Source organism: Sceloporus occidentalis, unplaced genomic scaffold, assembly GCF_023333645.1.
Source record: "Sceloporus occidentalis isolate IW3139 unplaced genomic scaffold, rSceOcc1.0.p SCAF_97, whole genome shotgun sequence".
Lineage (NCBI taxonomy): Eukaryota > Metazoa > Chordata > Lepidosauria > Squamata > Phrynosomatidae > Sceloporus > Sceloporus occidentalis.
The window spans coordinates 2,304,154-2,331,899 of record NW_028317077.1 but is presented as its reverse complement, the minus strand read 5'-3'; the positions used below and the strand labels follow the sequence as shown (position 1 = coordinate 2,331,899).

The 27,746-nt window shown below is 38.0% G+C and overlaps 1 protein-coding gene across 1 annotated transcript; it reads right to left on the bottom strand.

Annotated features, from left to right (window-relative positions):
- Positions 1-1,641: 1,641 nt before the first annotated feature.
- LOC149284226 (one cut domain family member 2-like) lies at positions 1,642-26,262 on the bottom strand. Its single transcript, XM_089497027.1, has 2 exons — positions 25,158-26,262; positions 1,642-1,928 (listed from the first exon to the last, which is right to left on the bottom strand). Exons 1-2 carry the CDS (start codon positions 26,260-26,262, stop codon positions 1,642-1,644), a joined length of 1,392 nt encoding a protein of 463 aa, XP_089353153.1.
- Positions 26,263-27,746: the final 1,484 nt, after the last annotated feature.

Below are 27,746 nucleotides of genomic sequence, written 5' to 3'. Positions count from 1 at the left end.
GCTGTGCAAGAAGAGATTATGAGCTGAAAACAAAAACGAAAGTTGTGAGAATTTCTCATCTTTGGTATTGTAGCTGCTGAGGTTTAAGTTGCTCTAATTCCTTGTTCTTTGAAAAACTGCATAGGCACAAAATAAAGACAATCTTCAACTTTAAGAGAACTGAGTTGTCAAATGAAGCAGCAACCACATACATAGGCCTTACTTTGCTTTTTTTTTTTTGAACCCTTGTTAACCCTTTCATTGAGATCTGCTTCCTAAGATGTCTGTCCAAACACAGTGTGTTAGTTTTTGGGTTTTTTTCCTGACGTGCTTCCTTTTTTTTTTAATGGAACAGTTTGTTGCAGAAGTAGGTGCAGAAAAAAAAACAACTTTCTTTGGTTTTGATTAAGTAGTACATAAAAAAAGGTCTGAAGTGTCTTTAAAGAATCATTATAGCCTTTGGCCGTAGCACTGGTACACAGACTCGAGTGTTCTAAAGGGGCCATTCACTGGTGATCATAAAGTATCCGCAAGCGCTGATTTCACGTTGACGGATGACAGCCGTGTTTTCCGACCGTGCCAATCCTCCGGCAGGGTGAAATGTCCACAAACGACGCGCTTCCCCGGCAAATAAACGGAAATAAAAATAAATATATTTATATATTAAGTAGTTATAAACTATTGGGCTTTCTGATATCTGAAGCAATCACAGTATTTGTAGGTTGAGAAAACTAGAATCTTTCTTTTCTTTGGTTAGAAGTGGATCTTTGGTGTGCTGTTTTGTCTTCAGACATGGGGGAAAGCGGGTATATACACGTGGCAATGTACAAAAATGGCAGAATTCTATTCCGGTGATCTACGCGTTATGAGAAAAGTGAGAATAAAATAGTTGTATCTATAGAATTGTATTTGGTTTTTGTACTTAGTATAAGAGGTCTCCTGAGTGTATACCTGTGTACAAAGGCGTGAAGCATTCGTGGTTATTTTCAATGTTCCAAATGATTCCGTTGGTGAATGGATGGAATATAACAGAGGTTTATGTTGATAGAAGTTATTATTTTGTGCTTAATACTGTATTATTATTTTGTATTACTTTATCTGAAGGTGTTTTTTGGGGATATATAAATGCTACAAAATATATATATATATAGAAGGGAAATCCAGGAATAAATTAAATGAAGAAATGGTTCTTTGGAGTTTTTGTTTTTTTTGTGGTGTAGAAGACCTTGTGCTCTGGACCATTGTATGATGTGGTTCTGCTTGCTGTAATCTTTGGTTCTTTGTGCTACGGACAGCTTATGCGTTCTGAAGATACACTTGGAAAAAAAAGATGGTGAGATCCTTCTGGTATCTGCTGGTTTGCATATTAAACAAGATGCCTGTTGAGTGAAGGATGAGATGTCTTCTTCAAACGGCTGGGTTGACGCAAATGCTTGGTTGGTCATCCGGATGTAAATGGCCAGTGATCATGGAGCCACATGGAACACTTTGTTTTTGAAAGCACAGCAAGTACGTGAAACATGATGCCTAAATACATGGAAAAGATTGTCACCAGTGAATGGCCCCATCGACAAAAAAATATATATTTATATATATTCTTCCTTCTATGTTTTTTTTTTGGTTACAGTTGAGTTGTGCCCCATTATAAGCCTTTGTTTCCCCTCATGCTTTGGTACAAGTGCTGGAGATAGAAGAACTTCCTCCCGTACTTAAATCGTCCTGCCATTTTTCTAGACTTCGCCTCCGGGCGTTCATGAAGAAGTTACTGACCGTGGTAAGTTCCAAGCCCAGCTGCTGGGAGATGGTGATCTGCATTTCTTTGGATGGGCGCTTGTTCTCTTTGAAGATGGCAAATAGCGTTCTGCGTTGGAGGTCGGTGAAAACTAACCGGGATTTCTTCTGGCTGCTGTTTCTGTCTTTGTTCGGTTCTTGTTCCTTGCGTTTACAAGCTTTAGCAAACAGAAAAACAAATGGGTTACTATTGTTTCCATCCACCAACAGTACTACAACACACAATATATAAAAATATATCTTTATATAACAGAAAACAAAAAAAAAAGACAAAGCCCACATCTTCAATCTACCGAGGACAAAGATTACATTTAATTTAGAAAAATGTTATTTACCACCCATATTTATTAACCTTCTAAACAAGACAATATAGATGTCAAATGTACATGATCTACAATGATGGAATGGCTACATTTGACTAACTTTAGAAATTATACATATTTATTACAATGTCCTGTTTTTCAATTTTTTTAATAAATATATTTGTTGTGAATTAATGAGTATCCCATCTTGAGATTTATAGTAAGCTAAGAATTTATATTTAATTAATAAAATACAAACATGTTTATTTTTGCTCCGGAAATATAATCGATTTATTATATATTATTATTCTAAATATAATATATATGTATTTTGTATATATATATATGTATTATATGTATGTATGTATATAATATATGTATTATATAAATATAATATATAATCTCCTGATTGCATTTCTTATATAGCTATCTATATCTGTTTAAACTTCTTGCGCACATAAAATGCAAATGTTGGTTTTCTCACACAAAGAATACTAAAAATGTATGAATGATTTGATAAGAAACATAATATCCTTGAGTATATTAATTCCTAATAAAGGATGCATGGACTGTAATATGTTTTCATCGAGGAATGGCAATGGCCTTGTTGGGTAAAAAAATCCAAGACTTGTGGTGGCCCCCGAGGACCCCGGATCGCTTAGCTATACTATGAAACAATTATTTTTATCGGATCCGCAAAACAAAGTATAAAGTACCGAAAAAAAGACATTAGAAAGAGGATCGGAATGACATATTTCCAAAACCACAAGAGATTAAAACTGTCATCTATGTCCATCAAGACTTTAAGACTTCCAATTACACTTGTAAGACAAAGTACCCCAAAAAACCCTCATTTTATGACAATTTTTACAAGTAACTATTCCGAGACTCAGCAGAAGCCTGGTCAGGAACGTAAAAGTGATGCCTTTCAAAAAATCCCATCCAATGCTTCATTTTTTTTACAGAGCCCATCAGTCTTTCCAATGGCGTGTCCCTGTTCTAGACGGCCGGCAGATGAGAAAGAACTAACTGAAGTAGGAACAAACAAAATAACATTAATAGAGATTAATGTTAAATTAACCCACGATTTGCTTGTGACCCCTGTTGGGTTTCATCAGTCAAGTTAACCCTTAGCTCCACTGATCACTTGACCTTTTATTGAACAGACCCCACTGTTCTAACCATACTCGGGATCTCTTTCTGATTGACCAGGAGTCTCCGAGTGAAGTACTGCTTCCCTGGGTCTCTCCCATCCACTAAAGGTTTTTTTGGTACTAGCCCCACCCCTTCACAAAGCCGCTCCCCCAGAAGAGGGAGAGGTCCAGACAAACATATCTACAATCTCCTCCCTCCATCAAACCAAAATGCTATATGAGCCAACCGCAGCTACAGTCCATATAACACACAGAGAATACGTCAAGCTTTTTTATTGGGGTAAAACGATCCAAAACAATTGGTAATTCAGGCAATCGAATCAATGATTAATCTGGGTTTAATAAATTTTATTAGCAGCTTATCTAAAGCTAACAAGTGTTGTTTCCAGCAAAAATTAACTTACAGCTGCGCCTGTATGCAAAATATACATTATTATTATTATTATTATTCCTTTAATATAGAAACATGGAATTTGACGGCAGATCAGACCCATCTGGCCCATCTTGTCTGCCTCAGACCTTAAACCAGTCTCATCTTATATTCAGGAGCCATATGCCTATCCCATGCAAGTTTAAATTCCCTCACTGTATTAGCCTCTACCACTTCTGATGGGAGGCTGTCCCACTCATCTACCACCCCCAACTTCCTCATATTACTTAATTCCTTTTTTTAAATCATTAAATCTAACATACCAAGGAATGTGAACTTTTAGGGTCTCCTCTTCTTGTAGCGACAAGTTATTAAAACTACAAAGACTACAAATCCACTCATTACTAAGAATTTAGCTGAAATAATGTATATATTTATATATATATATATATTTACACTGTTAGAAAGGGACATTTTTTGATGTGATGGCTACTTTGAATGACTCTCCTGTTATAATTTATCAAACGTGACATTAAAGAGAAAGTAACATCAATAATCTTTCTAATTATACAGAGATTAATGGGATTCTTTTCTTTACGTGAAATAATATCACTTTGTCGGAATTCCCAGATGCACCCAGCGAGGTTGTGCTGGAAACGGCGGCTCCCCGGGGAATTATTGTGTTGATGTTGATATAAAACATCAGAAAATTTCTGCTGCTCAGCGTACGTGGTATAAGATTCTACAAATATCCACATTTTTTTAGGCTTAATCTGGTAATCTTGTAATTAAACTGCTATTATGTAAACATCTATATAAAGCCAGATGATGCCAAATAACATAACTAATATATATAATATATAACTAAAATAAAGCATCTCAAAGTGGCTGAAAGGATCCTTTATTTTATATATATATATATATATATATATATATATATATATATATATATATATATATATATATATATATATATATATATATATATATATAGCCTCAAACTCAATATACAAAACAATATAAAACATAATAAATAAATAAAATGACAAATCTGGCAAAACAAATGTCTAGCTTCAGCATTTTTCATATTAGATTTTCCAGTCCAAGGACTGTATACATAAAAGATTGTAAGCTCATGAGATCAGGGCCCTCTTCTCCTGTGGCAGAATGCTTAACGTGTCTGAATCTTATTGTTAATTTTGAGCATTGCCACTTTTATGTTATTATTCATTTTCAGCGCCCCCACCTATTGTAATAGCGCTACGGAATCTGCAGGAGCTCTATTAATAATAATTTAATTATTATTTTTGATTAATATTATTATTTTGTGGCTTCAGATGTAAATGATGTGTGATATCATAGGTAATGAAATGATGTCATATCCCGAAGCACGGCGAGGAAGGAAACTTCGGGGGACTGTGCCGATTCGCCATAACCCCCCATAGCGTTAATGGGCTGCGGAATCTGGTGGCACTATATAAATCAATAAGCAATAATTATTAATGAAAACTAAATGATCATAAAGACAAATGTATTTGATTGGGTGTTTATGAATATATATGGACAGTTATAATTACAATACAATTATGATACCATTCTATAATGCAAGTCAGTACCCATAAAATTCCCAATGAAATAATTAGCCTGGTATTATAAGATCAAACACTTACAGGGCTGCAAGATACCGGCGAATTCGGGTGCTGCGTAGTAACGTCAAGTGTAAATATGAAAAGAAGAGAAATAGAATTAAAAAATGAACTGTATCCTATATTACTAATTATGTTGCATGCTTTTCTATTTGAAGTATATAACAGCGACATAACAAACACTTATCACATAAAACTTGGTAATATCTCATACGGAGGTTTTTGACTTAATTTAATGTAATTTTACCCCTATATTGCTGCTGTCGTATAATATAATATAATAGAGAAGACCGGCCCTCGATGGCCGGCATTAAACAGACAAACAATCGATGATCCAAACGTCCGCATCAACTTTATCGTTCCATCATAGGGCTTTGATTAAGCGCCTAAACCATGGGCGTTAGGGAGCTCCTGTCCCCCTGATCTGCGCCATTGCCGGTGGAAGGATAGCGATGAGGTTTGGACACCTGGATTGTGAATGGCGGTGGTTGTTTCATGCGCATCATGCGCCGTTCTCCTCCAAATTATTAGCGCTACAACATATCGACACAAATGGAAACAGAAGGTTTGAGGGGTCTTGTCACAAGAGCTTAAAATGGAATGGGATGTGGAAACCTGACACACAAGGGGTTATAGGACCATGGATTCGTTATGGGATGGGCGTCCTTGGAAAGGCGTATCTCCTGATTAAATGTAAAAGTGTAGGGGAGTGAAAGGCCAAGCAGGGCCGGACTGGGGATAACAAGGCAGCTCTCCCACTTTAATGCCGTCAGCTGCCAAACGATGGAAGCGAAGCCGACGGCTTATATGAGAGGCCGCGCGTTATGTTTTTAGCATACAGCCGGGTATATCCAGCCGTTGGCTGCAGCACCTGATCTCACACTGGAGCAGAGTATGCAGGGGTTAAGGCCAGCGGCCCATCGGCCCACAGGACATTTGCCCAGCGTACCAGATGGCCGCCCTGAACCCGCCTGTTAGTGATTTAGTCCTTGCTTGCGTTTGTATGGACACAGGGGAGGACTATCGTTATGCGGTAGATAAGTCCAACTCACCGCTCGCTTGCCCACTTCTGAAACTGCCTCCAACCACCTAGTAATAAGTTTGATCTTCAAAACATGAGCCCAAAAAATCTACAAATGATTGAGACTGGATTTCTAATTTTACTATAACCAAATACTCCCTAAACCCATTCCTAATTTTTTCATCTTTATTAACTGAAATTTGAAACACTATTATATACCCTTATAAACCCCATAAACCATCATGATTATTATCAATCTTATTTTCATTTTTTTTTAGAATTTCAATTTAGATTTGCTAGTTTCATTTCATAATTATCTAACATTCTGTTCTTAAACTTTATATTCATAGAATGTTCTAATTGGTTTAGGTTTAAATACTTAGCTTCCACGTGAACAAAAAAAGCCCAAAACAAAACAAAAAAATGAAATTAGAAAATGTCACTGAATATCTTGAAATATTTTCAGCTCGTGTAATTTACTTACGGTCGCTCTGTGGATTTGAGTGTTTGCACGGTCTCTACAAACAAGCCCAAGAAATCAATTTGATTACCTCTCTGAATTAACTATGCATAACTGAGGACGATCGGGATCAATAGAAATCAGGTTAAGTAGCCCACTGTGTATGAAAGCATTATGTTACAAGATGCCACTTGTATGAAGATGCAAATAAACACATTGTCAAGGTTAGCTATGACATATGTACTTATGGAGAATCCCATGTTACTTCCTTCCACTTAACAGGCCTTTCAGATCTCAGACGCAAGCCTCATTTCCTTTAGAGTCCTGCACCAGTAACTAAAAAAGGGTTGGCACTCAATGGCACAGAATATTAGCCATTTGTATGAGTTCCCCCTCTGTTATCTGAGCCCAATCTACTAGACAAACAACCCTGACTCCTTATCCTAGTAAATGTGGGAAACAATAGAATGGCTCAGTCTTAATCGCACTGCCTGACTTATGAAAGTCTATAGAGGAAATCATTTCATTGGAGACGCCAGACTTCATTAGCATTGCCACAAAGAATCAGCTCAGTGTTGGCATGAAAGTTACCCAATATATCTCATGGCCGGACTGGGGCCGCAGAGGCCGCAATGACCTAAGTGCGGCCAACAACTTACAACAAGAAGTGGAATATTCACTAAATGGTAAATTAGCCTTCAGATGTTTAATGGCCCCTTAGATTGGTAGTTTCGGTCGATCCATTAATATTCAGATGCTCGTTAAAGCCATTTTGAGTGATTTTGCGTCGGTCACATTGGCTGCCAATTACCAACTCCGGAGTTAATGAAAATTCCCAATTCCTGCAGAATTTGTCAGGACCTCTAATGTTACTTTTCATTACAAGTTTATTGATATTTTTAAGCTTAGGAGCGCGATGAGCAGAGAAGCTGTGGCACCTATTTGAAATGTATAAATTGTATTAACTACGGATTAAATACTGGGATTCCTGCCAAATTCAACATTCTCTACGGCTCTAAACCCACGTAACCCCGATCGAGCCTGGGTGTTTTAGCAGAAAGCAAAAGGGATTCTTAGAATTCTCTGCGGCAAAACCCAAGGCCAGTCTTACAATATCTTACAATATCCCGTCGCAATCATTCACATTACGAGGCACTTGAAGAACCGAGGCATACATTTTGTACGCTGTCCCATCGCCATACCTGGGAACTTCTGGGCTCCGGCTACCTGGAGCCTTCCCTTGCGGGACGCGGCCAGGACTGCACGCTGATGGTCCCGTTGACGTCGGGGGCGTTCCCGCTAACGGCAGCGGGAAACACCTCCATTTAAAGGAAAAATGGGCGGGGAGCGGGGCTTGTCAAGACCCGGAGAACCGGAGGAGCAACGATCACCCGGCAATCTCCGGGTCAGACCTGGAGAGTTCCCAGGTATGCCTATCGCCCTAATAAGACGAAGACACCCGCGTTTTACCCCGTCCTATCCATTAGTAGGTCACAGTAGTTTGGTGGCATCCATGCCCTTTATCTGTCCAGGCACCCTCCTGAATTCACACGTCAGGGAATGGCAATCTGAATATCTAATAACGCCCGTGATCATTTTGATGGATTTCTTAAAAAAACTCATAATATATATAAGGGTTACTCTATGCGTCCTGAGCCCAGAATTGCGATTCCATCTGATATATTACGCACACTCCCATCCCCCGCCAGAGGCGTCCTAGCCCACCAAAGCTGTCCCTAGCCCTCACAGCGTTTGCGCAAGCATTCAGACGGCCAACGCTCCTTATTGCCCAGTTCCAGTGAATGAGCCATACCTGCCAAGCAGCCCTTATTAGGTGTGCCAGTCCCGCTTTGGGACCCGAACCCCTTTTTCCTCCCCTGATGTTCCTCTTCTCCACAAGCTCGGAATGTCTGCTGGGTATGAGGGTATCACAGGGTTCTCCAGCAGGTTCCTTAGCGCTCTTACAGTAGGGGGTGAATAAAAATGAAGGATAATATTAAAACTAACGATGACATTATTACATGTTAAGACATACTGGGAAAAGAAGCAGGAGAGTGCCTGAAAATCAGGACTGTCTCACAACAACCAGGACTGTTGGGGGGTATGCTTACTGTCTTACTATGAAACTAACAAAACCTAAATCCATCGTTCGATATAATAATGCTGCGGACACCTATACCCCATATGTGATATGAATAAAATCCTCATCGAATAATGGCGTCGAATAATGGCGTCTGATGGTCTTTTATTAATGAAGCCCTCGGCCACAGAATTCCCGCTTCGCTTACATAAACGTTCCGCGTGAACCTGACAAGCAATTTAACGCAAACGCATATCACTCGCTCACGCAGAATAACGGTGATAACGACGGCAGGATGATATTTCATCAATTTCACGGGATATCGAAGCAAATGTCATAAATGTTTAATTACGACGGCACGATTCTCACGCCATGAAAGCTCCAAACCATTACGTACATGTCTGTGAATAAAGAGAAGACGTTCCTTCATGTACAGAAATCCATAAAATATTTAAAAAAAAATTAAAATGAAAAGTCACTATTTGTGTCGGGATACACTACAATAAAAACATAATATTATTAATAATATTATTAATTAATAATTATCCTTTTTTTAAATACCAGGACCTTTGTATCTGTCAACCTCGTGAAAGTATTAGGAGCAATTCAGAAATCTATCGTGAAAAAAAAAAATTGCAATAATGATCGATCATCTGCATTTTACTGATTATAATTGATAATATTAATTTAATAATTAATAATGTAATTATTCATTTAAAGGCTTTTTAGTAGGTATCGGCCCACACGCTCTTGAGTCTGACCTCTGTAGGTTTTTACAAAGAGGATCTAAGTTAAGAGGACATTAGAAGACCCCCTTACCAGATGTGCCCCATAAAGCCGGTATTGATCCCATTAACCATTTATGTACTATATTGTATTTTGCTATATTTTTTATTTTTTTTTACTTTTTTTGTTTTGCTAGACTCACATTTAAAATACAGTAGTATCTGGGGTGTGCACCAGAGCACATTTACACTGCAATGCAGAAAAGGCATGCTTAATTATTCTAATTAATTCCCATTACGAGCGATCGTTAATTGCAGAACACTGCGGGTGATAGTTAACCAGGATTGGAGGGGGGATTAAGATGGGCCCATGCAGATACACGTGGGCTCACGCTTCACTCTTACACTTTTGGAGTACGTGGATGCCACACGCTAAAGGCGCCATCGGTCACCAGCCCACCAGGCATTTGCCCAGTTCCCCCATGGCTAGTCCAAAAACTTCAAGACTGTCAGACATAAATGCCAATTAAGCGCTAAATTTGGGGAGAGAAATGTATAAAGAACAATTTTTGTGATAAATGGTGAAAGTGAAGCAATCGCCATGGACATTCTATTTGGTTGCTATGGGTACTTAACCGCCTTTTCTACTTGGTACCAGAACCGGACCTTATACGTAAGCACGGAGACTTTACTTGGCAGCTGCAGGATGGACCTTGCCATAGCATTATATATAGAACAAGAGCTCACGATCTAAAACTAGAGGGTCCGAGGTTTAGGAAGTGTTAGTTTACTGGGAGAGGACGGTAGATAAGTGGAACAGACTCCCATCGGAAGTGGTAGTGGGTAATACAGTGACATGCAAAGAACCCGCAGTCTTCTCGCTGTGTGTTGGGGGACATTTCTGCGGAGTATCTCGGCCCCGGAAGAAGAAGAGTAGCTTTTTTTTCCCCAGGGGTGAATTAACGCGCACATTATAACAAGGCTCGTTTTTTCTCGCTTTTTTCTGCAGAAATCCCGGCCGCCTGGCCGATGCGTATATAAGCCAGCGGTATCTATCAACCAGATCTGCTTTAAACACCAAAAAATAGGCTTAATTGAATTGATTTTTGAAAAGAAATTAGAATTAGATGGCTAGCATTGTGTAAAAGCACGGAGTAATTAAACTAATCGGATTGCTCAATTAGGGCGATGCAGGAGAAAATAACCCTTCCCGGACTGGTTTTGGGTGACTTTTGCATTTAACGGGCGAGACATCGCGAATATTTGTATATTTGTACCATGTTCGCCGTAGAGAGAAAAAGAGAAAATTAGGTAAAGATCAAAATATAAGTATAATAGATTGTAAGCTTTTGAGACTATCTAGATCTCACCTTCAGGCTTTGAAGTCGTTCCCCTCCGCACACCACAATACATACCTATAGATATTATTATAAAGGCCCTTTCTTTACGTCTTATGCATATATGTAACCTATGCATGTATGCGTACCTAGAGATATGCTTGTGCATAATTTACCCAATCCAGAAAAATAAAGCCTTCAAAATTAAAATATATATAAAAAAAGTATAGCTAAGGCTGGGATATATATATATATATATATATATACGTTGCTCCAAATTTACATAGACTTATTTTAAATCTTCATTAAATATGAGGAGGACATCTAACATTGCTTCATTGTCTGTTTCAAACCAACAGAGTACATTTGTTTTATTAGATTTTATGCTTCTTTACAAGCGAATATAGTATATAGAGAGAGAGGGAGGGGGAAAGGGAGAGAGAGATAAAAAGAACGGGAGAAAGGGAGATGCAAGAGGAAGGAAAGAGAAAGAGAAAAAAGACAGAGAGAGAAGACAGAGGGAGAGTGTAGAGACAGAGGGGAAAGAAAGAGGGGGCGACATGGAGGAAAGAGAAAAAAGAGAGACAGGGAGAGAGAGAATGGAGAGGGGAAATAAATAGAAAGAAAGAAAGGAAGAAAGGAAGAAAGAAAAAGAAAGAAAGAAATAAAGAAAGAAAGAAAGAAAGAAAGAAAGGAAGAAAGAGGGGTTAGAAGGAGGAAAGAGAACTAGAGAGAAAATAAAAAAGAGATAGAGAGGGAGGAAAGAAAGAGAGAAAAGAGACAGAGAAAGAAAAGTACAGTGGGCACTTCTGGAAGGTGAGAAAGGAACCAAATTAGTTTTCACTAGAATATAGTATTCACTCAGCACGGCGGGAAAACATCCAAATTCTAATAATTCTCTAGATTGTAAGCTCACTTGAGCAGGGCCCTCCTTACCTGTTGTTTCAAATGGTTATGTTACATGCTACTTGTTAAGTCCTGTCTCCCCATTGTACAGCGCTACAGAATATGACGTTGCTATATAAAATAATAACAATAATAATAATAATAATGAAACCAAGTGAAAGCTCAGCAAGCGACACTGTATCTCTCATTTACTGCTTCTGCTGAGTTTTGTGGATGTGCTAAATGTTATAATTTGAAATAGCAGCCCGTGGAGTTGCGTGGAGTTTAACCCCTTCATTCTATTGTTTGCGGCACTGAGCTGCTCTGTACGAAGCAGTCTGTCAATCAGTGTTTCTGTCCGCCATGCCGTGCAGACTCGGTTCCTCTGGAAATAATGATTTGATAGAGGAGATGACACGTCTACATCTGGACTCAGGAGCTGGGATTTCTGTACTTTGAATAATTTATTTGAGAAGGTCCACTGTGCCAAAATCGGAAGGATATTATATTACGTCTAGGGAAAAAACCAACATGATATGTAGCTGGGAGGACGGAATCTTTGGAATAAAGATAGAACAGCTAGAACATCAGTACAGGGCAAGGATATGACATACGATGTTTAATATGTCATAAACGAAATCAAATATTTTGCGAGGACATACGAGGGCTCCCTTTCTATTACATCTCTTTCTAAAGTAGTATTTTAGTATTTTTCTGATTTAGGCTACCTTGTAGGTCTTAACCCCCAGCACTGTATAAAGCACTGTATAAAGTAATAACCACCCCCCCCCAGCACTGTATACAGTAACAACCCCCCCAGCACTGTATACAGTAATAATCCCCAGCGCTGTATACAGTAATAATCCCCAGCGCTGTATACAGTAATAACCCCCAGTGCTGTATATATTAATAACCCCCCAGCACTGTATACAGTAATGTCGGTCGGCATTGACAAAAACCTGGTTTTATCTCATTTTGTTCAAATAAACTCCCTTTATCTGCAGTCCTGGAGGCGGCCATTGTTGTCGGTCATGTGATCTTTTGGGTGACTTTCCCCTGTTCCAGCACCACACTGAGCTGATGCTTTATGGCAATGCTAACAAAGCCCTGATTTTCCCAACAAAACCCTCTCCTCCATAGACTTTTAGAAAGGTCAGAGTCTATAGAAAAATAGAATTTAGAATAAAGAAAATAAGATGAGCTGCTCATAAATGAATTTGCTTAACATGACATAGCGTTAAATGGATTCGATATTTCAGGTATTATAACTAAAATACCACTATTACTATTTCTTGGGTTAAAAAATTAAGTATTGCTAGGAGCAAACGACTACTAAAAAAGTGAAATCTACTAAATTGCATTGACTAATTTAAACATCAGAACGCAGAATTGAATGATCGAGAATTTAAAAAGAGGAATAAATAAAAGAACAGAACCTTTTCCTATAAATATGACATTACGTTGGAATTCATTGGCTACAGCGTTTATATAGAAAAAAGTTCCTTTTTCTAATTTAGAAAGTCTCACATGTCCCTCCACACTTACTGACTTTTTACTCTATATGTAAAACTCCACCGCACAGCGCTGCAGTATCTGTTGGTGCTATAGACATAAAGCATAATAATATATATGGTCCAGATTTATGTACATTAAGACATTTATACTCCCTTTTTTTGCCCAGGTGCACGTTATTGTGTGTATATAAAATACTGTGGATTCACCTTCTATGTATTATGTACATCACACCACAAAGTGACTTAAAATTGTTTTTATTTGACTTTAAAAGAAAACGCAGGTTTTTACTGCGATCACTAAGCGCAATTGCTGTACATTATACGTCTCAGTGATTGCTTTTTAAGCATCGACCTCTTCCTGGAAGGGGTGGGATAGACAGTTTAACGTTAAGGGTGCAGGACTTACTTCTCAGAGGGTACGCAGAGGGTTAAAACATCCCATAATTACAATCTTCTACATTGTAAGCTCTTTGAGCAGGGCCCTCTTTACCTTTTGTTTCTGTAAGTCCAGATTGTTATGTTATTTACTACATCTTACATCCTGTTTGCCCATTGTACAGCGCTGTGGATTATGATGGCGCTATATAAATCAATATAATAGTAATAATAATAATATGCCGTGAAATCCCCAAGGTAAGCCGAGCTGTTTTATTGTGAGCACTGTCCAAGGTGCTGAAAACCACATAAGAACCTAAAAAGCATAACTCCAGCCTCACTTCTTCTGCTAAATGCAAATTTGCCATACTGACCCCCATGGCGAGTGGTTTTTTTTTTTGACGGTATGGCTATTTAATCTGCAAAACAACATGGCACATGTAAGGAGTTTCAATCCCCAGGTTCACTTTGACCATACAAACAAGGCAACAGAAAGAGGATGAGACACCATAAAGTCCCAAATAATAATAATAATACAAAAAAATCTAGGAACAACAAAAAATAAATAAAACATATATATTTTCAAAAAAATATATATATTTAAAAATATTTTTGTGTGTGCACTGATAGTATATAATAACTAATGGCTGCTGCTGCCAGAAAATATTTTATATTTGTACTGCAATTTAATGTAGTTGGTAAAATGTTGGAAAAATGATAAAAAAAAATATCTTGCGGTGCTGGCTTAAATCAGCCAGCAGATGGCGCTGTTCTCCAACCATCCTGCAACAGCAGGGAATGTGTAGGGAATCCAAGCCCAGCTATGAGTTTATTTCATCCAGATCCTGTGTACATTTGTCTTATCCTTTTATACATTATTATTTGATAGCCTTTCTCCAAATCTAAGGTACCTGCGCAGATTCATTTAATTCGGAGAAGTATGTTATAAATGATAAGACAATGCATATTACAGAGATCCTCCAAATGGATAATTAATGTCTTTTGGTGTGCTAACAAGCTTAATCACTTCTCTTCTCCTGGTGTGATTCAGCAATGTGGAAATGTGAATAATTGATGGAATTCTATCCGGTGGATGCAACATAAAGCATGTGATTAGGAGTAGTATCATCTCCTGCTTCTGCATGATGATTAGTACCACTAGCGAATGACCTCAGGCTGTTAAGGCCAGGGACGAGCGAGGGGAGACATCAATCTAGCTGCTATTTTTTTAGACTACAACTCCCATCACTGGGTGGCTGCGGTGTTGGGAACTGCATTTCAATAACAACAGGTTAGGTGCAAATTGCTTAAGGCTTTTAAAGAGACAGAGACTCTGAGATACCAATGTTGTTCTAATAAAGTTCTAATAGTTAATACATTATTATTATTATTATTATTATTATTATTATTATTATTCATAGCTTGGATTTGTATACATATATATACAGTCCATACATTCAAAGGGTCTAATAAAACTAGAACTGACAGACTAAAACAAACCGAACGTTAGGTAAAAAGGGCTCGGCTCGCAAGCTTACAATCTAGAGTGTAGAGAATATTTTTTCCAAGGATGTGTAATGCAAGGAATATTTTGTAGCATACTGAGGTCACAGCAGGTCACAGGTAAACACAGACATATTTATAAACAATATATATTCTAATAATAAATAAAATCTAATTGTAATTAAAATACATTATTATTACTATTGCTATTATTATTATTATTATTATTATTTTGTGTGTATTTTTGTGCACTCCACTGGTCTGTAAGTATTAACATTGTACGTAATTAAATCCAATTTTTAGATGTGCATCTATTAACAATCACACAGACGCTTTGAAATATATATATTTGTAGCATTTGATTATTAGGTCAACAATTAGCATATTACTCGTACTATAAACCATGTCTACAGTCTATAAATACTTTGTTTTAAGATAAATACATAAATCTCTGGATTTTGCGCAAATCTATGAAGTTAGAATTTCTTATTCAATTATTTATATAGCGCCAGCAGTTTACTCAGCGCTTCTTACAGTCCGTACATTCAAAGGGTCTGACAAAACTAGAACGGATTGAGACGAATCGATACATTAGGTAAAGAAATGATCTTTTTTGGGGGGAGTCATTATTAGAACACTTTGAGATTTGGATATTTCAGGCAGATCAATTGAGAGAATGAGTCCGCTTGCCGACCTAATCCAGGACCGTCTGTTTTCCTGGGATTTATTCTAAACAAAGGACGGACTCATGCACATGACACATAATGGCAAGCGAAAGGTCAAGCGAGCCGGGGCCTGAGCCGTGACACGAACCCAACTCTTCCACTAAATAGATTGTAAGCTCACAAGAGCAGGGCCGTCTTCTCCTTCCGTACCAGCATGTCTTAACGCGCGCTGATGTGATGTCATCATTACATATTTTTACTGCCTCTTATTGTAACAGCGCTACGGAATCTGCTGGCGCCATATAAAGAAAAAAATGCAAAGAAAAACACCGCGATGCGGTGCGCTGGCGAGTTAACAATACAGCGATATTACAATTTCAACAAAGATTTCATTACCGGCCGGAAAATGAATTCTTAGCAAATTACGAGAATAAAGCCTGCCCTGGCAATTAAAGTGTTAATACGGGCTGGAACATTAAGAGCGTCTTTTCTCGTCTGTGTCCCACAAATTCAGCGCACATATAATATTAACTGGCTATGTAAAGGATACTCCATTCAGGGATAATTAGGGGCTTTACTATAATGGAGCCATCTATGCGATCATTAGTACTTAGCTCTGCGCATGTTTCCAACAAACCCAAGCTGAACTTTGCCCTTTGAACTCTGCAAAACAGACCCGTATCCGCGGCTAATGATGAATCATATTTATATTCATCGTAAGGATCGGGGCGTCTTGGGAGGTGAGATAACCTAGACTGCAAAATATACATATTGCGACAATGCCACACGCTGATCACAACTAAATGCAAACATATATACACATATATTATATATATATATATATCGTAAAAATCTGCATGCACAAATATGTATATACATTATAGTCATATATATATATATATATATATATATATACACATTTATTTATTTTAAAACTGTTTTTACATTTTTACAGCACAGTTTTTATTTTACATACAATATATACTTTCACAAATGTTTTTAGTTCTAGACACAGCTTTCCATTTTATACAGAGAAGGTTTTTTCCTTGTATGTTGTCACATTGCAACTAACATAAAACAATTACGGTCAAATACCTATTTTTACTTATTAATGACCAGTAATGTTTGCGTTTGCTGTCTCTCTATGAATAACTAGCTAATAATAGGCCGAATAATACCACCATTTTCAATGAAAAAAATATGTTTTAATAATTACATAAACAATCAGTGCAAAGTAATATATTTGGGTTATATATATATATATATATATATATATATATATATATATATATATATAGTTAGATAAAGTACATGTTTTTATTTTCCATAAAAGAAATGGCTCATTAACAATTATTACCGGTATATTATTTATTTATCCAGGATAATTATTGCATTATATTATATTTATTTATGATATATATATTGTTTTATTATTATTATTATTATTATTATTACACTGTTAAATATATCATAATACATTTTCTGTACATCCAGGTACTAGAATATTTTTTATATATATATATATATATATTGATGAATTTATTATTTTACCTTTTCAAAACAAATTATAGCACTCATTATAGCACTATCATTTTTTTTTTCATTTAAAATCATATTTTCTCTACATGTTATCATGCATTAACACAATAATCTAGATTGTACGCATGAGTTAAAAAGCTTACACGGTACGTGCATTCCCCGAGATGATAATTATAATAATTATTCGTTTATTTGAGAAAAGCCTGTATATTTTGGGCTAATTTTCATAATAGGAGATTTGATTTTTTTTTTATGTGTTTTTAATCATTAATACCCAGATCAGACACGTTCTTATTAGAAAGTGACACATTTACTTTGGAAAGCGCTCGGAATAAGTCTTCTATGCGTCTGTGTATTAAGCGTAAACGTATTGAGCACAAGGGGTCTTTAACTGTGTGGTTTTGTGAAAGGGATAGAAAACATCAATGGGATCAATAAGAAAGGTTTCCCTTGCCCTGCATAAAACGGTAACGCTTTTCTATTCACTGCTTTAACTTTCTTCTCTGACAATTGTAAATCAATGAATGCGTGTTTACAACCTCCAGTAACAATCCGGCCTCCTCATTTCCAACGCAACCGGCCTCTGATGTTATTGCGATACCTTCCTGCGCTTCTGGTGGCAACGTGACCGTCCCAAAGAGCTTGCACTTCATAGATACGGCTGAGAAAGGTTACCGGTAATATCATGGCATGAGAAAACCCGAAAGATGTTCGACACCTCACCTTCAAAGCCCATGGTGTGAAAAGTCTGGACCCTATCAAACCGCTGGCAACCAAAGGGTTAACTTAAAGGACCTACTATAATTGCTTTACGTTTATTTAGATCTTAAAACCTTCTGATAAATGGTAGGGGATGGTTTAGGGCGTGAAGACCGACACTTTATAAGTTACGTCATCAAAGCATCAACAGAAAGGCTCCTTATTATTCTTCTCTTGTCAACATCCAGAGAGAAAATAGCCACATTTGATTAGAAAAGGCGAAGTCCAAGTCTGATTAAATTATCTCACGGCCTTTATAACCTTCCTGATCGTGTCAGCATTTTTTCTGCAAACTCACTTATAGCATGTGTGACCCCAGTGATATACATTATAAATACACACAAACACGCTAACACCATGTATTGTGCCACAATGGTATGAGCGTGTTAGATACTTGTTATTATATATTTATACATATTTTTCTCGCTATTATTAATATTATTTATTGATTCGTTATGTAGCGCCGTCATATTCTGCAGAAACTATTAGTGCATAATATTACAATTTGGATAGAAATAACAGTGAGGAGGATCCTGGTCCGAGGAGCTTGCGATCTAGCTTGACTGTGTAGAACACACATGTGTGTTTTATTCTGTATCTTGTATTACTTAATCATTTACCTTCAGGACACAATGAATAAAAATATTGTCTTACAACTAAGTTATCCATACTATATTAAGAAGCCATACTGTGTGTGTGTGTGTGCGTGAGTGTATGAGTGTGTGTGTGTGTGTGAGTGTATGAGTGTGTGTCTATGTGTGTGAGTGTTTGTGTGTGTGAGAGAGAGTGTATGTGTATCTGTGTGTGAGTGAGTATGTGTGAGTGTATGAGTGTGTGTCTGTGTATGAGTGTGTGTCTATGTGTGTGAGTGTTTGTGTGTGTGAGAGAGAGTGTATGTGTATCTGTGTTTGAGTGAGTATGTGTGAGTGTATGAGTGTGTGTCTGTGTGTGTGAGTGTATGAGTGTGTGTCTATGTGTGTGAGTGTTTGTGTGTGTGAGAGTGTATGTGTATCAGTGTGTGAGTGAGTATGTGTGAGTGTATGAGTGTGTGTCTGTGTGTGTGAGTGTATGAGTGTGTGTCTATGTGTGTGTTTGTGTGTGTGAGAGAGAGTGTATGTGTATCTGTGTTTGAGTGAGTGTATGAGTGTGTGTCTGTGTGTGTGAGTGTATGAGTGTGTGTCTATGTGTGTGAGTGTTTGTGTGTGTGAGAGTGTATGTGTATCAGTGTTTGAGTGAGTATGTGTGAGTGTATGAGTGTGTGTCTGTGTGTGTGAGTGTATGAGTGTGTGTCTATGTGTGTGAGTGTTTGTGTGTGTGAGAGTGTATGTGTATCAGTGTGTGAGTGAGTATGTGTGAGTGTATGAGTGTGTGTCTGTGTGTGTGTGAGAGAGTGTATGTGTATCTGTGTGTGAGTATGTGTGAGTGTATGAGTGTGTGTGTGTGTGAGTGTATGAGTGTGTGTCTGTGTGTGTGAGTGTTTGTGTGTGAGAGAGAGAGTGTATGTGTATCTGTGTGTGAGTATGTGTGAGTGTATGAGTGTGTGTGTGTGTGAGTGTATGAGTGTGTGTCTGTGTGTGTGAGTGTTTGTGTGTGTGAGAGAGAGTGTATGTGTATCTGTGTGTGAGTATGTGTGAGTGTATGAGTGTGTGTGTGTGAGTGTATGAGTGTGTGTCTGTGTGTGTGAGTGTTTGTGTGTGTGAGAGAGAGTGTATGTGTATCTGTGTGTGAGTATGTGTGAGTGTATGAGTGTGTTGCTGTATGTGTGAGTGTCTGTGGTGTAAAACCCTATGATATTGCGCAATAATAATAGTTTTATCAATGCAATTAAAAAACCCCAACAGACAGAAACCAATAACTTTATTTTGCAGAGCCATTGGCTCTTTTGTTGACCAATCCATACGCATGTCTTCCTGGAATTGTAAGTGTTAATGAGACCTGTTAACCAATCACGTTGTTGGATATATTGGCACGTACGACACCGTGCAAGCGTGAAGCTGATCACAGGCACCGCCACTGCAGCATATAATAGATACAGAGTCCGCACAATGGTGGAGAGCGGGGAGAGGGCTGTCTCTCGGCATAAAGAGAGGGCAACGTTTCACGGAGTAGAGTAATCCAGCTGCAGCGTAAAAAACACATGAAAGCCACCGAAAAAGGGTTTTTTGCGCATGGTGTAAACGGCACAAAGACTGCTTCTTGTAAGCTATGTATTTCTGGATGTCGTACAAAGTTTACCCACTTGGGGTTATTAGAAAGACTGTTGTCTTAATTTAATCTTTGGACGTTGGAACTGTTACTGATACAAAAGGCACCGTGCGTGTGATTAATAACAGGATCCATATTCTCCTTCGCGAAAAGGCCCCTGAGTGCTCCGCACCTCCGCGTCAAGAGAAACGTGAAATGGGGGGGGGGGGCGCCACGTTGGAGCTATTATCTCTCCCGATCTGCTTATTCGACGGATTGAGACCAGGGAATTGGAGATGTCCTGAAACAGGACGGGGAGGAAAAAAAAAAAAAAAGACGCTAGTGTGGGAGGAGGGAATCAGAGGAGATTTTATGCTGGGAAAGCATCTTGCTTTACTGGAAACAAGGCAGATCACTTTCCAGATCAATGGAAACTGGGTCCACACGTTTGTAATATCGGTGGTATTATTAATGGTCTTTTAATCTTCCGAAACATGATGAGGATCAGTTGGCACCATATACACAAAGGTGTGAAACTGGGACACAACATGAGATCCATAGATATGGGGCACACTATATATATATATCTATCTATATATATATATCTATAAATAAATCTATATCTATATATCACAGCCTTAAAGAACGTATAGATAGATCCAGCTCACAATATCGGCACATTCCAGGTTAAACAGTATTAGGAAAGCTGAGGACATATAAATATTACATAGTATTTAAGACTCATATATCACTAGTCATCTAGCACTGAATATATATCTAACTGTGCACTTATATAAACACACGCATATATATATATGTATATGAATTCAGATATATATTGTATCAATACATTATATATATATATATATATATATAATTTTTTTATATATATAAATATTTATACATTGTGTAAGTATATATATATATATACAGTGTATATAAATGTTAATAGATTGTGTAAGTATATATATATAGTGTATATACAAGTTAATACATTGTGTAAGTAGGTATATATATATATATATATATATATATATATACAGTGTATATAAATTTTAATACATTGTGTAAGTATATATATATGTAGTGTATATAAATGTTAATACATTGTGTAAGTATATATATACAGTGTATATACAGGTTAATACATTGTGTAAGTAGGTATATATATATATATATATATATATATATACATTGTATATAAATTTTAATACATTGTGTAAGTATATATATATATATGTAGTGTATATAAATGTTAATACATTGTGTAAGTAGGTATGTATATATAAATATATAATATATATGTAGTGTATATAAATGTTAATGCATTGTGTAAGTATATATATATATATATACAGCGTATATAAATGTTAATACATTGTGTAAGTATATATATATATATGTAGTGTATATAAATGGTAATACATTGTGTAAGTATATATATATATATGTAGTGTATATAAATGGTAATACATTGTGTAAGTATGTATATATATATAAATATATAATATATAATATGTAATATTTCTAAACACGATATTATATACGTTGTATACATGTATATAGGACTGCAGGTGTGTGCAGCACTGTTTAATGTATGCGATTTTATACAACGTTATTAATTCCACCTTTGCGTTGTCCTAGAAATTGACTACAAAAAAATTAAATGAAATTGAACCGCTACAAACACCAGGAATTAAGAACTCGCCATTTAGTAACATTGATTTGTGTGGGAAATGTTAATTTGTGGATATTGTGGCAGATGCGAAGAAGTACTAAATCCCTGGGATTAGTTATAGGGGACAAACCAGGTCCCCTATAACTCAATGGATTTTGTAGGCCGGCTTTTACGGGACCCCCGCACTAATGCATAGAAAAACGTGCAGGTGGTGGAATTATTATTTATCCTTTAAAAGTAACAGCTCACAAAATTTTTATTTTATTTCCTCAACAAGCTCTGAAATTCTGGAGTTTTTACAATTTCACATTTGTTGTCTTTTTAACCTCGGTGTATTTTTTATTTTATTCTAATTTAAAAAAAAAAAAAAAAAAAAAGAAAATAATTTCTGAAAAAATAATCAGGCTTAATTCATTTATTACCGTGAAAATTTACCTACGCACGCTAATTATCAAAATATATATATACGCCTTCATGATCTGTAATGTATTTATTAAATCACCCGCGTTTATTACGTCATGTGCAAAGTAGAGCGCGTGCAAATTTGTTTTTTACTATAAATAACCGCGATAACGCACGCGTTTTAGGTGTAATAGAATACATTAGGCGTGCTTGGGTTCAATGACACCTACGCCGCACCGCTCCCTAACTCACTGTTGTAATCGCGCGTTGGGAAACAGGTTCGCCGGCGACGACGGTGACGAGTGGGAAGACGGAATTCCGTTTCTGGATCAATCTTATCAGACGATGCTGATAACATCGATCGGACATTAGAACGGGTTCGGAATGGCTGAATGGCTGCTTTGCACGGCTCGTATCGACGATCATGGGAAAGTATTCAGCATCTTACGTTATGACAGCAGCTAAAATATCACTCGATAAAAAAAAAATACATATTCAACAGATGCCATCCAAGAAAAATCAATCATACAGCAAGTCCAAATACACAGAACGCACTGGGAATCTTTTTATTCCTCCCCGTACAGGCACAATATATTTTTTTTAGAAAACATTCTATTGTTTGTATATGAACATTGGGTTTGTTTATTGTGCAATATATATATATATATATACCCGCATTGAGGGTATTATATTTTTGCGTTCTAGGCGTCTTTTCTGGAAGGGAACTAGAACAATATAGATTTGTCACAAGTATGCTGGATAACAACGTATCTAAACATCTCTCACCTTGCGAGAGCCTCACAGCTTGGAGTCTTTACAAACCATAGACTGATCTGGAGACCCCCAGACTGCGGGATTGTGACTGTTTAACTCGAAGCAAGTGTCACTACTCTCTCCAGATCTGAGATTTCTATCAATAATTCATAGAAACGGTTTTCTACCCTCTGTCTTTTAATTCCCTGTAGCTGTTCTAGAACATTGTGTCTACTCAAGCTGGTTCCCCTGTGATCCCAAATCCATCCTTCTCACAATCGCCGCGACTTAGGACTCTGGTGAATTCACCAGTTGACTGCCACTGCTGTGAGCGGCAGGCTGACTGCGAACAAAGGGTTAAGATAATACAGGCACCTACAACCGGTTTATACAGACTTCTGTCCCATCACATAAGAGGCGTTCTAATGGGGTAAAGGTTTAGCGAGCATATAGGGCTGGAAAAATGCCGTTTATACACGGCATTGATATTAATTTGCTCACAAATGATTAAAATCAGAGGCTCACGGCAAGTCCTTGCTCGGTGCTGAATTTCTACGTGACCGGAATACAGCTCTGGCCATTTTTCTTTCCTGTCCGAGGGCCTCCCTTTATAGGCCAATAATTAAGTGCAAAAGGGAAGGTATTGTGTATTTCATTTTCAAGTGCTCGGCCGAGAAATGCGTCTGGCGTCTCACTATACAAAATCGCAGGAGTGAGACCTTGCATTTTAGAAGGTCGTGCAAGGAGCGTTATTAAATAAATCAGTGCCCTTCTATATAAGCACTGAGACCCAATAAAAGTAAACATTGCTACACCGAACAAAGACAGCTGTACATATACTACTCATACCAGCATGGATTAGCCACTAGACCGGGCTTCCAGCTTCCAAGAGGAATGTGAAATATGTCAAGAAAGGGTTAAAAAATCAATAAGAAATAATGACTATTTTATCGCGAGGAAACACCACTTAACTATCGTTTGGCTGTAAAAGCAGATCGGAAAATTGGTAGATGTTGAAAATTACATTTTTTTCCCCCATGGCGAATGTCATTTTTAAAGGTTTGGTTGACATTTTGGATTGCGGGCTACAGAAAACCTGTAATCCTAGTAATCGCTGTATCCAATTCTTTTGGTCGCAACAAAATTTGATCAACACAGGAATTTAACTCTTTTGTCTCCTTCTAGACAAAAGACCTTGAAACCCAGCGTATCTACATATTTTTTTTAAAAAATGATATAAATGATTTAGTATTTTACATTACAACCAAAAGTGTAGTGAATAGTTGTTTTAAAATATAATGTAGCGAAATCCTAACCCGGTTGTAAGATGTGATAGCTCGTAATTAAAGAATAGTGTTCTAATTTCTTTGATACTTTGGATAGTAAAGCCAATCAGGCTAACCCAGAACAATAGACAAAGCAATTCACCTCATGACCACTAGAGGGGGCTAATAAACCCAAAATAAAATAGAACAATGTACACTATAAAATCGATTGTTTGCACTGATTTTTCAGGTGTCTAACATGCCAGTTTCAAGCTCCTAATCGAAAAACACATATTTTGAAAAATATATAGTTAAAAACGACTTCAAACACCACAGAACCAGAGTAGTTTTTTTCCACAATAGCCATCCCTGCATTTAGATTATGTAGATTCACATTCTACAAGCACATAATCCTTAATGTGTCCTTCTCCAGGCGCTCCTGAAACCATACCAGAACTTGTTTCTAATCAACCAGGCATCAGTAACAAGATATAAACGACACTTGAAGAAGAAGACAATGCTCAGACAAAAAAAACCCCAAAAGATGGCAAGCACGTTAAACTGAATACCTTGGGGCTTATTTTGGCTTTGAAGAAGAAAGGGAACCTTCTAAAGTAAGGGAGGTCCCACCTGCCCACCAAGACAAGTGGACTTCCCTAATGAAACAATGATGTTCAACAATGTGGTCAATAACAATTGTTACATGGAGCTAAAGATCTCCTGGTGACATTTAATCACCTTGAAGTGATATGATGTTCTCTGTCACTCACCTGCTAGCCTGAGAGCTGACATTCTTTGGAACTCAGGCTCTTGCAACCACTTCCACATTCTTCTGAAGGTTTCCCTGCCAGATTTCAATTTACTCCAAGGTTTGGGGTTCCTTAGCAGGTCTGAAAGGGTACCCTGTGACCGGCACAATACCCTTTGGGCAAAGATAGCCTGGGGGATACTGTATCTTTTGAGCTCTGCAGTGATCCTCTGAGCTACTTCTTTGGTGTTGATCTCTTCCAACTGGCCAGAGTTGTTCATCTGAGATCCTGAGGAGGAGGAGGGTGGCCTGTCACGGCTAGAGGACAACACGGGCCCGTGAGATTGAGCATGGCCAGGGTGACCAGGGTGATGCATACCGTTGATGTGAGACATCATGGCAGATGGAGGGGTACCCAACCCTCTTGAGAGATGCTGCTCCCCTCTTGCCAGCATGGCAGTGTGGGCATCAAAATTTGAGCTGAGCATCTTTTCATGACCAGGAGGCCCATAGTTGTGAAGGCTTTGTTGGGTGTTGTGGATAGAGCCCAAGCCATTTCCCAGTGGGTTGCCTGTGAGAGGGGACAAGCTTTGCCCCATCCCGGTCATGTCCTTGTAGGGGCTGTATAGATTGTTCATGCCTGGGATGCCCCTCTCATCCCTCATGAGGGTGAAGCTGCCACTGACATTGCCAGATAGCCGCTGGTGGTGATGGTGGTGGGGGTGATGGTGAGGGTGGTGGAACTTGTCAGATACCGTAGAAATGGGGGGCAAAGGCTGGAGTGGGGTGAGGGTGGTATAGGTGCTGCTCATGCCCATCCCAGGTGGTGAGGAGTCACAAGGCATGCTCATCGCATGGTGGAGAGGGATGGACAGCTCCGTCCTGTAGTCCCCAGCACCATCCAGGATGGAAGCCATGCTGGAGACCATTGCTGACCTGGAAGATGGAGAAGTGAGGTCCTGGTGAATCCTCCTGTGGTGGTGAGGGCTGTGGCTGTTCATCAAGTCCTGCTCATGGCTTGTCCCACCATGCAAACTGCCAATGCTGTCCATTGTCATCTCCTGGTTCATGGCGCACGCATCCAGATCTTTGGTTAGGCATCTAAAGGCGTTATAGGCGGTCTTCATTCAGTCCATGGGTGGGTGACCGTAGGGGTAGCGGGTCCAGTGGGGTATTTTAAGGCCTCTAAGTTTTCTTGGAGGATGGGTGGGTGTCAGGGTGAGTGCGTGTCAGAGTGTGTGCTGAGTGCGTGTTGGGGGCAGGGGAAGCCGCGTGCGTGCGTGTGCCGGTCACCAGGCTCTATCCGACGGGCCAGCGCTGCTCCTCGCCATATCCTAGCCCCTCTCCTCCTCTCACTGCCGGAGCTGTCCAGAATGGGGTTTGCTGAACGCACAACCTAACCCGCTGGAGAGAAGGGGGCGCGAGCCGCTTAGCAGACAGCCCCGCCGACCAATCGTGGCGAAGAGTCTCCGAATCCTAGCCCAATCACGGTGGAGGTGGGCGGGGATGCTCGTTTTCAAGGCTGGTTGAGCCGCCCCTTTGCATTGCTCCAGTCTAGCGCGAGGGTGACATGAAGCCGAGGAAGAAAGCTTAACCCTCAGTGTACCAGGGCGCTGGTGTAAAGCAGGGCACGGCGTTGAAACCCTTGTCTTTTCACCGCTCAGAAAGGGTTAAAATTGGACAATGGGTGAGATCACGCAACCATACAATGGTTAACCCTTTGGTTGATGGAGGCATAAACTATTCTCTGGCGCCCCACGGGTTAAATGAGCTGCGTCTTCTTAATTCTTATTCTAGACTGAGTCTAGAATCCCCTTCAATGCTTAATGTAAACTTCTGTGTAATTGGCCAGATATTTTAGAATGTAATGAAGCAACAAAGTAAGTTAATATATATCGGGATATACACTATACTGCAAAAATACTAAATCAAATTCTTTGCATGCCATATCTGGAATATATATATATATATATATATATATATATATATATACAGTCAACTAAGAAATGTTGCAATATATATATATATATATATATATATATATATATATATATATATATATATATATATATATAGATATAGATATATAGATATTCTGTTTAAATTTACTAATTTGCCCATCGTGAAACATTAAATATAAATGGGTCTATCAGTATTATTTTATTATATGGATATATGGGGATATATATGGATATATATGGGGATGCCACTATTGTTTTATTATATGAAAATATTTGCGACTTTCAGTATTGTTTTATTAAATGGATATATGGGCCTGCCGGTATTGTTTTATTATATGGATATATATGGGGCTGCCAGTATTGTTTTATTATATATATATATATATATATATATATATATAGGGCTGCCAGTATTGTTTTATTATATTGATATATGTATGGGGCTGCCAGTATTATTTTATTATATGAAAATATTTGTGACTTTCAGTATTGTTTCATTATATGGATATATATATGGGACTGCCAGTATTGTTTTATTATACATATATATATATATATATATATATATATATATATATATATATATATATATATATATGACTGTCATATAGATGGGGCTGCCAGTATTGTGTTATTATATGGATGTATGT

Excerpts from the sequence above, each read along its gene's own strand:
- LOC149284226 (XM_089497027.1), bottom strand. The coding sequence starts at position 26,262 with ATGAAGACCGCCTATAACGCCTTTAGATGCCTAACCAAAGATCTGGAT. Across the intron at positions 1,929-25,157 it reads GTCAGCTCTCAGGCTAGCAG|CTTGTAAACGCAAGGAACAA; the intron begins GTGAGTGACAGA and ends TGTTTGCTAAAG.